This window comes from Zosterops lateralis (genome assembly GCF_965231275.1).
Source record: "Zosterops lateralis genome assembly, chromosome: 1".
NCBI lineage: Eukaryota > Metazoa > Chordata > Aves > Passeriformes > Zosteropidae > Zosterops > Zosterops lateralis.
In genome coordinates, this window is record NC_139762.1 from 44,380,756 (window position 1) to 44,393,621 (window position 12,866).

The 12,866-nt window shown below is 37.4% G+C and overlaps 1 protein-coding gene across 5 annotated transcripts in view; it reads left to right on the forward strand.

Annotated features, from left to right (window-relative positions):
- Nucleotides 1–12,866, forward strand: part of ATP2C1 (ATPase secretory pathway Ca2+ transporting 1) — a 60,609-nt gene that overhangs the window by 18,461 nt on the left and 29,282 nt on the right. For all 5 annotated transcript variants that reach the window (XM_083874913.1, XM_083874915.1, XM_083874916.1 and 2 more), the window contains 2 exons: nucleotides 11,546–11,656; nucleotides 12,576–12,692. In XM_083874913.1, coding sequence (XP_083731039.1) covers nucleotides 11,546–11,656; nucleotides 12,576–12,692 — 228 coding nt within the window. The remainder of the gene's footprint in view (nucleotides 1–11,545; nucleotides 11,657–12,575; nucleotides 12,693–12,866) is intronic.

Here is a 12,866-nt window from a genome sequence, read left to right on the forward strand (position 1 = left end):
GGAAAGTCTCTTAGTTTTGGATGTTGTGCAAGAGGTGGCAGATTGTGGGTTTTTTTCCCATCCTGTATTTGAATGAATATTCAATATAGGGAAGTGATGAGATGGTTAGGAAAACTGATGTTTTTCTGTGTTAATACAGTACTCATAAGCAGTATTATGTGTTTATGTCCAGGCTAGTTAATGTTTTGTCTCGAGACTTTGTGGTTCCTGTTTCTCATGTTGGGTTGATTGAACTTCCGCAAACATTCATGTTTCTCATGGTAATGAGGAAGAGAGAATTTCCCATCATAGAAAGACCTCTGCGTGATCATAAAACTATGGTTTTGAAGCATGATGTTTGTATTTCCATTTGGAAAGGTGGAATTTTGTGACTTCTTTCTGTAAGAGCTTTTTCTTAAACTGTAGGCAATTAATTTTGCATAAACAAAACATAATTTTGTAATTTTTGGATTTCTCCACTGGCACCTCTGGGCCATCTGAAGTAATTTTCTGTACTGTAGTCTGAAATTTTTTTCTTCCTCTTATCAACATATTTTAGATTGTGACTTAGGCTGTTTGCTTGAATGAGGATTGTCTTGTAGAAGTCTGCCTTTTAGCAGAAAAATAAAGTACACCGTTTAGGTTTCATAGGTTTTGAGCTTCTTTGAGGTCAGACCATGATGACAAATACAAATTGTTAAATAGAAGTACTGTTTTGTTATCAAGGCCTTAGGCAGTATTTGTTTTCGTATCATGAAGAGCTGAATGAGACAGGTAAAAATAACATTTTCGTCCAAAAAAGGTTTTCCCAAAATTATATGGAAGGTTGGTACAAAAACTCGGACCAGACTTGCTGCATGTAATAAAACATCATATGGTGATTCAGAAATCTTTCTTAATCCTCATTGTTTTGAGTCCTAGTTAATTTTAGCTAATCTTCAAAGATAATGGTCAACTTCAGCCTATAGTCTGTAGTAATTTCAGGATATTTTTGATGATTGGATAAACCGGGAAATGTAAGTGAAGACTGACTTGGTGTGAAGTGAAGAAAAAGTGAAGACTTTCTTAGAAAAAGATACTTCAGTTCTTCATAAAATCCTGACAAATTATTAATTCTGTTTGTCTCATGCTCCAAGTGCAGTTGAATTTCCTAGTGAGTTTCACGGGTGTGGTTTCCGGTTTTGACAGTTTTCTTTGAATGATGAAAATGGATGTAGTTGCTAAACTATCAGACTGAAGATCAGCGAGTGGGTTTTGGGGGCAGTGAGCTTTAGCACCCTGGACTGGCTCATCATAGGTTAGGCAGCACAAGTGCTAACAAAGGGATGGAGCCTCTGTACATGCGACAGACAACAGAGGGGGGAGGGATGCCTGCGGCAGCAGTGGCTTGAAAACAGATTAAATGGCTCCAGAGTGGCATCATCAGTTGTTCATTAAGTAATATCCAAAATAATCAGATTGAAATTTGCGATGGAAAATGTCGGAGTTTCTGAAATGGACTTGGTGTTATTGCAACAGTTTAAGTTCCTTTTGGAATATAGATGATTTCTTAACACATTAGTAGGTGAAACAAGAAATTTAGTATTCATTGATTACAGTTTTTTACTATCTACAGCTTCTAGAAAGCTAGAAACGAATATTTTACACTTATGTTGGCAGAACTTACATCTTTTGAACTTGGAGGTTAAGATGAGAGAAAAGAATTTTTCTTTCTTTTTTTTTAAAAAAGTAGGAGTCTTCACTCAAGACCAGTTCTATTCCTGTATGTAAACAGTACTTTGATAACTTAAATAAATGCTAAGTTAATATATCTCAGTCTTGCATTAGAAACATGTATTTTCCTTTTTAAATGAAGAGTCAGAGTCATCTTTTAATCTGTCTGGTTGATGGAGAATTAGATAGTTTTAGCCTTTTTTTCCCCTTTTTTTCCTATGCAGGTAACTTGGAAATGTTAATGTATAATAACCTAGAAGTGATTTAACATGGTGTCAGTTTGACTTCAGATGTTGTAGAATGTATGTTTAGTTATTTTGCTCCCTCTGTCACTTCTTTACTTGGAGAGTCTATGGCATAATCTCTTGGTGAGGCAGGAGAAGCATTACTGTAAGGAAAATGCAGATGAAATTCAACAAAAGAGAAACAAACATTTTTGCCTGGGTTTTTGTAGGGAAGAGTGACCAATACACAGTGATTTTGAGTGCCTTGGGGTGCTTGTCTGTAGGACTGAATAAAAGGTTCTCCTTACTGTTGAAAAAAGATGCTGCTTCTGAGCTGTGTTCCTGTGCTGGTGTTGTGTTGACTCTCGTGGTTGCTGAGCTTGTCTGGCTTGCAGGCTTGGCAGAAGGTTAGCCCAGCCCTTCCTTCCCTTGCCCTTGTTGGGCAGCTTTCTGTTGAGTTGGAAAATTGAATGGGTTCATGAAGTGTTCATGTGATGTTGAAAAAGGTGATGGACAGAGGAGTGAGACCTGTTAGCTTGACTCAGTTCCTTACATAATCGTGGTTTCCATTCAGTATCAATTCACCCACAGACCATGGTGGAATTTTGCAGGAGTGGAATAAGTTAATAAATAGATTTTTAGTTGTGAGAGCTGCTTTTGATATGTTGAGAGAGTTCAGATGATAGCTAATTGACATTGGGTGATAAAATTGACATTTGTAGTGTGGTTTGTAGAAGCTAGAAGGAACGATAAAAGTTACAAGGTATAAATTTGGGACAAACATCTGTTTCTAGTTATTTGTTTTGTAAACATTCTTCTCCAAACAACTAGAAAGGATAAAATGGATAATGGGTCAACAGATGCCATCTACAGAATCTTTTACAAAGGCTTTTAAAATATTTGTAAATCATAAATTTTCTGCAGCACTTTTTTCTGCATACATAATTAACAAAAAAAAGTGTTGTAAATACAGTGTGCTGCTTTCTTGATACTAATCCTAAGAAAATTTATTCCCATAAGTAGAGTAATTATGCAGTGAGTTATGTTTGCATTTAAATTGACGCTGACCCTAGCTTGGTCCTGAGAAATGTTGTAAACAGTAAGTTCAGAGGGGTTTTTTTTACTTAGAAATTTATTTTTTTGCATTATGAAGAGACTGCATAGTTGTCAAAGATAAAATCAACTATGGGGTCTTGAAGCTTCATAATTTTAAATGAATACTGAGAGAATATTTTTATTGGTGTTTTTGCTCAGTACCATTATATGGCTACTAAGTTCTGCATGTCATGGATACATTAGTAGTATATCACAGGGCGATAAAGTTCTTCATTTTAGTGTTTGCCATTCAAGTGCCATCCTTGATTCAGAGAAACTCGACACTTCTGAGTGTTATGAGATACAAGCAGGCTGTTGGAGAGCAGCCATATGAGCTTATTTCTAAGCTTAAACGTTCTCTTCCAGAAAGTCAGTGACTCTCTGGCAAGATAAATGACTGATACTTAGACCCAAAGTTTTTTGGCCTTTAACTTCTAAAGGGCTTCCTGTGAATCAGTATTTAAGCTGAAGCAGGAGCTATTTAGAGTCAAACAAGGTATGGCCAGCAGTGCTCTCTTCCTTGGTCGATGAGTTTCTGACCTGATAGGCTTTGCTTTCATTGAGGCACTAGAATTGATTTGATCATTTTAGTGTGTGCTTAGGATTGTTTATTGTTTTGTTCTTCTGATTAATAAGTAATGACAAATGTAAGAAATGTCCAAGCAGACTTTTCCACTGTTCAAGGACTTTTTTTGAACAGGAAGATTGAAAAATCGATAATTTGGCCAACCAACTATAGATAGGTCTGATGAGTTTGTCAATTCCTTCTTGGTAAAGCTGATGACATCTCCAGGCTTTCAGCAATGAAGCTTTGAACTCACTATAGTACGTCCTCTAGAGTATGCATAAATGCTCCTAATGGTAAATCTGTTGTAGAAATGAAATGGAAAATGTGTTTGACATTCTTAACTTTCCCCTGTATTTTACATTAAATAAGCTAAAGGAAAATAAAGTGGTGTTGGAGATTTAGTTGGATTATTTTGCCATTACTCTGACAGTCCACAGCACTGCAGTCAGGTTAAGGTATGATTATTTTTGTGAAATGTTGTCTCTAGCTAGGGAGCAGGCAGTTGTCACTCACAAGGTTTGCAAGATAATCACATGGTGTATACTATGATTACAGCAAACTGCCCATCTTTACTCTTTGTTGCTAGCCTCAGTTGAACTAGATGTCCTACTTTCTGTTTTTTAAATTAAAGAAGACATGGGGAGGCATCCTGAAAGAGTAAAATGTATTCCAGTTGTGGAGCCATGTTTTTCAGAAAGTGTTCTTGGAAAGTATTTTTAGGACTGGAAAATAGTTCTTGAGCTTTATGGACTATTGTAGAGTTAATAAATTGGATGTTAAATGGAGCATCTTAGTCTTTATTACACTGCCTGAAGTAGATGGAGTTGGGGATAGGTCGCTTAAATATTTGACGACTTTTAAGGTAGGACAAACTTTGAGATTTAAAATGGTCAGTGCCAGCATTCAATTTCTGTTTCTTATTTGATCAGAAATGCCAAAGTGTTGTGTATCAAAGAGTATGGTTCTGTATTATAGTTGTTTCGTGGCCATAGTGAAGCTCCTAAGCACTGCTGAAGTGGTACTGGAATATAAGGCAGGGTTTTTTTCAGGCTTACAGTGCTTGGCAGGTTGTTCTCATAATTCAGGTATTTATATTTTTTTGGTTAATGGGGGGTGTCTTGCCCTTTTTCTATTAAGTATTATGAAATGACACACAATAGCAAGGGGCTGAAACTGTGACCTCTCAGGATAAAATTACTTTGCAAGGAGAACTCATTAATACAAATTAGTGGTTTTCTTTCCTTCTGGTTTTTTTTAGAATCAGAACTTTTCTGTGTTAACTTCCTTTGATGTGGGGGCTCCTGGTAAAAGTTTTTAACTAAAATGCTGTTGAGTAGGAACAAATTTTTTTTTTTGACTGTTAGAATACAGGGTTAGAATGCAGCTGTTTCCCCAGAAGTGAAAAATCATCACACTTTTCCAGACGAGTACATTTTAAAAAAGGCAGGAGACAGTAACTTCAAAGCCTTCAAAAAGTATTTGTTTTTCTGAGCAAACAGTGCCTGGTAGAATACAAGTGGCTTATTAGTTTGCAGACTTCAGTCTTCTGTGGGGTTGGAAGCGGCAGGTCTTTGCAGTGACAAGTAAAATACTTTTTTCAAATTGGTAGTGGGTGTTTGTGTTGAGTAAGTGTTGGCCCTTGTTCTAAAAGCCTTATTTCCCACAGAGGTATGTGTCAGATTTCAATGCTCTCTGACCATGTTCTTTTAGATAACCCACATGAGGAGGGTACAGCATTGAATATTAGGACAACAAAACTGGTGAAGGTCTGAAGCACAAGTCCTGTGAGGAGCATCTGAGGGAGCTGGGGTTTAGCCTGGAGAAAAGGAGGCTCAGGGGAGACCTTATTGCCCTCTAGAACTACATGAAAGGAAGGTGTAGCCAGGTGTGGGTTGATCTCTTCTCCCAGGCAGCTCATGACAGGACAAGAGAACATGGCCTCAAGTAGTGCCCAGGGGAGGTTGGACATTAGGAGGAATTTCTTCACAGAAAGTGTGATTAGACAGTGGAATGGGCTGCCCAGGGAGGTGGTGGAGTCACTGTCCCTGGAGGTGTTTAAGGAAAGACTGGATGTGGTGCTCAGTGCCATTGTCTAGTCACCATGTGGTGTTTGGGCATGGTTTGGGTCCTGATCTCAGAAGTCTTTTCCACCCTAATTGATTCTGTGGTATCAAATGTGTGTGCTTGAAGATACTTGATGTTATGTGGGTTTTTTGATTTAGCAGAAGGACACATTCATATTATGCTTTCAGTGTATTTTGTAAGTGTAGTTTGTAATTAGCAAAATGTAGAAATTTCAATACACAGTTCAATCACAATACTAATGTGATTCCTAATTCCTGTCTCTGTAATATCCGCACCATTGTCATGCTGAGCATCCCTCATCACCAGAAGGGATCCTGTGGGTTGAGACCCCATGAAGTACCCCTGAAATTTTGTTAGTGGTTCAGTTCATGTGGTCACTGAGCAATGTGAGCCTGACCAGCATGGGGGGGGGAAGCAAACTCAGACATTAGCATTCTTTTGATGAAATCGGGGAGAAACATTCCTACAACCAGTTGATCCACTCAGCTGACTGAGGTGTTTATCCAAAGCAGAGGCCACCCTCCTGTTTCACTGTGTAGAGGTCAAGTCAGCTGCTTTGCAACACCTGTGGTTTGTCACACCTTGTGTTATTTCCTGAGCTTCATGGGTGCTTCACCCTTGCTCATCTCCTCCTAAAGCCTGGTACAGGGCTTTATTGTCAGCATTTATCATATCTAAATTTACAGGACTTTGAGGCTCATCTGAGAAGTTGCTGGTTGCTAGTCAATCACAGTTGGTCTTCATGATTTAGTCACATAAAAAGTACAAACAACTGTCTCACTGCAGTCTGTAAAGATAAACCTTTCTCAATATAACTTCCAATTTTATGCACATAATTAAAATATAGATAAATTAGTTCAAAGGCCAAGAATAAGACACTAAAAATCAGAGTTTATTTAAGGTAAATTTGTTGCTTGGCTGCATTTTTAGTTTGTGAACTTGATTGCGCCAGGTTTTATTTATTTTTTTAAGTCTCTATTTGCCACACTCAGCTGCTTCTGCCTGCTTCTTCTGCTAGCATAACTGGTTAATTTCTCTGGAGATTTAACTCCTGTTAAAATCTGGTGAAATCTTACAGATAAAATCATGTCATAGTCACAACCATGTTGAGTATTGCTGGTTTCAAAATGGTCTGAGGGCTCTTTGTGTGCTTCTGTCTGCCTTACTTCCACTCTTGGAAACCTGCTGTTGCTTCAGGGATTTGCTTCTTGCTGTACAGTTGATCTAGGTTTTACTGTAACTATTAAGTGTGCCTAATGCCTTTTATTTGTGTGTGTGTGTGCGCTTGCCTTTTTGTGTCTTGTCATCACTTGGCCATGGTTCTGTGGCTGGGATTTATATTGAGGTTCCAGAAGCACTTTGCCTTCTAGACAAAAGGAGGAGGGAAAGATGGCATGAATATCTACTGAGACAGGTATTTTTAAGGTCATTCTTAGCTAGTGACTCTGTGGAATCAGTTGTGATGCTGAGCAATGATCTATTGAAATAGAGAGCTTGATGATGCTTAAGATAAGTAAGATAGTTACACTTTAAAGAAGGCAGTTAAAAATATGCATCTCCAAAACCTCTAGCCACAATGTCCTAATCAGCAGGAAAGGTTTTTGCAGTGGATCTTCATATCTGATGGAACTGACAGAAAAAAAGGATTACTTAGATTCTGTGTAGTCTTTTCCTTAAAGATGTGTTTTGCAGCCAAGAGGCTTTGCTTAGTGGGAACTGTGTCCAAAGTCTGTGTGAATCCACAGGGAGAGTCAGACCTCTGTGCCTGTTGACATTTAGTTGAGCTCTAGCTCTGTGCTTTCAGGATTCCAGACAGTGTAGAAGAGGTAAGCACTTGGTATTTAGGTATCTTTCTGTATGTATGGGTGTCTGTGTTGCCCTGTGGACCTGTTATCTTGGCTCTGAATTGTACAGACTTGGAGAAGAACATGCTTTTTACGATCTGAGCTTTTTAAACCTTTCAGTGTATATCACACATAGTTTGATCATATACAAAGTTCAGGAAATGGGAAGCTTGTACATTTCAGTCAGGTGTTCAGTGAAATACCTTTTGTTACATTGAACACTACTGTTTTTTTCAGCATGGGCAAGGTAGATAAAAAATGAAACCTAATTCTTACGGTGGGTGAGGAAGTCTTCATTCTTTTGGGATCCCAGTAAAGAAAGGCATGAACACTTGAAAGGCAGGTCACTAGTAATAACTGAGAAAAGGCAATAGCAAGGTATTAAATCATGTCCTTTCCAATGCTGGGAATCCTGAGATGATACAGTTTTGGAAGGATCTCTGCTCAGGGCATGGCACATTGTAGATCTTGTTTGCTCACTGTTAATTTGTACTTTTATGGGGTTTTATGGTACAGTCATCTGTCACTGATAGTCGGGTCTGGAATGAGAGCTTTGAAGTGTCCCATGGACAACCTGCTCTAATATCCTTACCTCATTAATAAAACTGCAGTTCCTGAGCAAGGTGCATATAATATTTCAAGTGGAAAAGACAGCATACTGTACACATACTTAAAATGAAATGCCCATTGATTAGTTACACATTGATTCCGTGGACATTCATTAATTGTGCTATTGATTAGACTCAGCACGACTCAGTAGTGATCACATGGGATCCGCGGTAATCACGTACCCGAATGTGGGTCACTGACTGCTCGCACAATAATAATCTTACCAGCAGATCATTGCAAACAAGTTGAAAGGTCTTTGTACTACTTGAATTGGCTTGAAAATCCCAGTTCTACAGGGACTGATGGGACAGGTTCAGACAGATTTAGTGAGCTGTTCAGATGGACCTGAAGATTTAGGAGGAGTCTCAAAGAATCAAAATTTCTTTCAGTGCCTCAACTTAAATTTCATTGTTTTGTGAACATCCAGAGGTTTTTTTCACTTTTGCTGTTCTCTGTAGATGTGTTTCTCTGCTATGTTTGTATTTCATACTTGTAGGTCAGTTGAGAAGCTTTATGTAACATTTGCAGGGCTTTATATTAGCTAATTAGCCAAAGTGTTTTGGTCACCAGTTTGTCTAAAAATAGATTTTGCTGTGAGAGTGTTCTAAATTTTTAGACTGCTCTCAGTGAATGTGGATCTCTCCAGTTGCATTCTCTGAGCAAGAAGAGCTAAAATTCCCCTTAAAAATAATCATAAAAGTTTATTCATGTCAGTGAGCCCTACTGGTGGATAATGGACTCATCCTGCTGAGAAAAGCAATGGTAGAGGTAAACTGTTGGTACTTCATATTGGTCATGGTAGAAGGAAGTTAGGTAGGCTCTTGTAGCCTATGAGGGAGAAGAAACAGTAACACATAGATTTTTCTTCAGAGGAAACAGAAGGGAACTCTAAATTTCTGTGTAGTTTAAGCCTTCCGGGCAGATTTGTATTAATTTTGATAAACATCCTTTGGTCACAGTTCCATGGTCGTATGATTGATGCATATTTCTTGGCCTAGAAATGATGGTATGTATCTTGGAAGTGGTCCAAGAAAAGCCCTTCCTGAGGCAGTGATTTATTTTTGTTAGTTAGCATCCTGCTGCTTTGTTCCTTGCTGGAATTAGCTGCAAGTGGGGAATGGAAAGCTGTAGACCTAGAAGCTTCAGTGGTGATGTGTGTTCTGCCTATCTAATACCTGATGTTGGCCAGTATAACTTCTTAGCCTTCATTTTCTTTATCCGTAAAAAAACTTGGCCTGCAGTGAAATACTGAACTTTTTTAAGGTATCAACCGATGAATGATGGAAAATTAATTGCAGCATAGGGTGGAAAGAAATTTTGCTCTGTGTGGGTTGTCTCCTTTAGTACAGAGCACTGTGGTTCTGGGAATAGCTTCTGTTGGATACCTTAAAAGGTGTTGCGGAGGCCGAGATCTCTGGTGGGCAGCAGTGCAAAGGACTGTAAAGAGCGCTTGCCAGCAGTATTGAATAAGTAATTTTTCTAGTTTTGTGGAGGTAAAAGTAAAAGATGCATAGTAAAAGCAAAATCATTTGCTTGAATACAGTTATTGTGGTCCAGCAGATAGCAAACACAGCTGTTTTTTGGACCTAAATCTGTTGGTGTAAACCACTTTATATTTTGTGAGGGGAACAGTGATTGATTTCTCCTTGGCTAAGCAATTGAAATTTAATTTGTGGCAGTGTTAGGTATTTGAAACTGTTCTCTTTTGAACTACAAGTGTAGTTTAATCTACAAAGATTGTAAAAGGTTTTTAGAAATTAGATGAGGATTCTTTCAGAATTATTGTACAATGTGTAATTCTGCTCTGGTGAAAGGAGCTGGTTATAAAAAGACTTTGAGCTTTTATCTTTCTGATCCTATATCAGATTTTCTCTGTAGATTTCTTTCACCACATACCGTACAGAGTTCTTCATAAAAGTGGGAGGTAATATAAATTAAATACATACAAAATTACTTTTTCTTGAGTCCGTCACAAAGAGGTTTTCAAAATAAGGTTTGTTGTTGCACTGTAGTTCTGTGCTAATGAAGATTTATTTGGAAAACAAACCTGGTCTCTGAGAGAACCTTAACATTTCTGTTTAAGGACACTTAAATTCTTAAAATAATCTTAAAAAACCATGCTATTAGACTTCCTGAAGTCGTAATTGATAATATTAGGGAAATGACCAGTTATGTGTCCTTTTTTGGAGTTGTTGTTTGTGTTTAGCAGTGATGTCAGTTGCTGCAGGGGAAGAGATTTTTCTCAGCACTGAAATTTGTAATGGCTGTCAGTTCATTTCTGCCTGCCCTTACTGGAAAAGCATGGTTGCTCAGCATTTTTGTTGAGAAAGTGGGGTCATCTTGGTCAAAGTTGTATGTTGGTGGACTTGTTTTGGAACAGGCTTAATGGTTTTCTGCCTTAAACTGGTGTTTGGTAGCTACAAAGAAAATGAGCTGCAATAATAGAGTACATGACCAATAGCATGCAATATAGAAAATGAAGATTGCCATACCTTTTTTGGGACATAAAATGCTGGAATCTTTTAATGTGTTGTCATCTTTAGGTACTTGTATTTTAAGTATCAGCACCCACAAAGGATATATATACAATGCAGTAATTACAATACAGTAATTTATTTCCTAAAGCATAAAGCTGCCAGTTGAAATTCAGTGCAAGTATAATGTGAAAGCCGTTTCTGTGGTCTGCATGTTTATATGTTAGGTCTTCCAGTTAATGGTGGGGGGATGTGTGCAGCATGAAGTATTAATTGTGGGTGCAGTGAGACAGTCAGCAGGAAGAAAAGAGTATCACTCCAGCCTCTCACGTAAACAAAAATCAGAAACTCTGAAGTTTCATTAAATATCAAAGCAGTGCTGACCTATGCAATCAGTGTTGCTATTGTACTCTTCTGCAGTTCACAAATTTTTAGCTTCCTAAAATTACAGAAAACATTACTTTTTATAGCACTGATTTGAAGCTTTTGTACTGTAGTCAAGTTTTATGGCTTCACTTGCATCTGTACTCTTGTTTGAGGTTTTCTTACTGGTGTTTCTCCTTTCTTTATGTACAAGAAAATGTAAATAAGCCTGCTTAGAGCACCTTCATTAAGGACTAGAAAGTAGGAGCAGGGAGTGAAATTTATCTGCAGTGACTTTCTGACTAGATATTGATGATAATGAGCTAAAAGATTATTAAGTTATTTTGCTGTTAGGATCTTTGCCATCACTGAACACATTGTTACAGAAATTAGTGCTTTCACTTGCATGTCCGGTGTTTTATTATTGCAGGTGGTAGCTGCATGAAAATGAGCTGAATTGTAGATTATTTAAGTGCAATGTTTATAAAAAACTGCCTTTGAATGGCATTAATACTTAATTCCTCTGGCATGTGTTGTTTAAAATAAAACATTAGCACTCTCCTTACCTTTAGACTTTTGTTTTGTTTCTAGGTTGCACGTCTTCAAAAAATCCCTGATGGTGACAATGAGACAATGATTCCTGTACTGTCTTCAAAAAAAGCAAGTGAATTGCCAGTTGATGAAGTAGCAAGTATTCTGCAAGTAAGTCATTTTTTCATATCTAAAGAATGTACTGGTGTTAGCAAACAGTAAGTTTGATATTTCTTAAAGACAGATCTTGTAATTGAAAGTTGATGCATTATCATGCAATTTGATGTTAGCTATTACCTGCTTCTAAAAGCAAGTTGATTTTTAAATTGTTACTAGAAATGCTCTAATATCCTCATATTAAAAAAAATAAAAAATCAGGCATTTGCAGGGGGAGTGAGATTCAACTTGAAAATGTTTGGATTTGTCTGCTTTGAAAATTGTAATTTGTTAGTAAAAATTCTAGAGTCAATCTTGCTATAAAATTCTGTCCTGGGTTTTTCTTCTTTTATTGCTTCAATTTCTCTAAGGAATCTCTAGTGTTCTTTGTTTATTTTGGTAGCCTCCATCTTAAGTGGAGAAACAGGACTGAGAAAGCTACTCATTGACAGATTTATGAACCATTCAATCTGGGTTAATTTTCATGATAGATGGTCTTTTTTCATTTTCTATATGCTCGACTGCTTGAGGAGTATACCATGATAAATGTTGGTCACTGACATCTCAAGATTTTGAAGCTATTGCTGTCATTTGGCTGAGTCACTGAACTCCTGATATAACCCTCAAGAGTCTCAAGGATGCCACAGTTTGGTTTGTTGTAGAGTTTTTTGCAGGGAAGATGAGCAGTCATTTACAGATGTGAAACAACATCTGCTTCTGTGGTTCTTCCATGAATTTTTGGTTGAATCCCTTAAACACTGCCAAACAGAGTTTTAAAATAGTAGTTAATTAGTTTTTATTGTCATACAAACATTAGTATCAAGCTTGTCTTTCCGATGTTGCCCAAATTTGTATAATCTAAGGCTGTGTATTTGGGTGTACACTGGCTTCTCAGTGTAATTGCTGACTGTTTATTCTTTGCATATTTTAATAGGCTAATCTTCAGAATGGCTTAAAAAACTGTGAAGTGTGTCATAGACGGGCATTCCATGGATGGAATGAATTTGATATTAGTGAAGATGAACCACTGTGGAAAAAATATATATCCCAGGTGAAGATTTTTTGTCCGTTCTGCTTTTTGGTTTTAATACTTTCCAGTAGTTTTGCTCTTTGTTTTGTTTTGCTTAGCTTTTGTGTACATGAACATATTTTGATAAAAGTGGGAAGAATCTAGTAGAGTGGGAAACTACAGTTTGTATAGTTTATATCTAATTTACCTATTGAA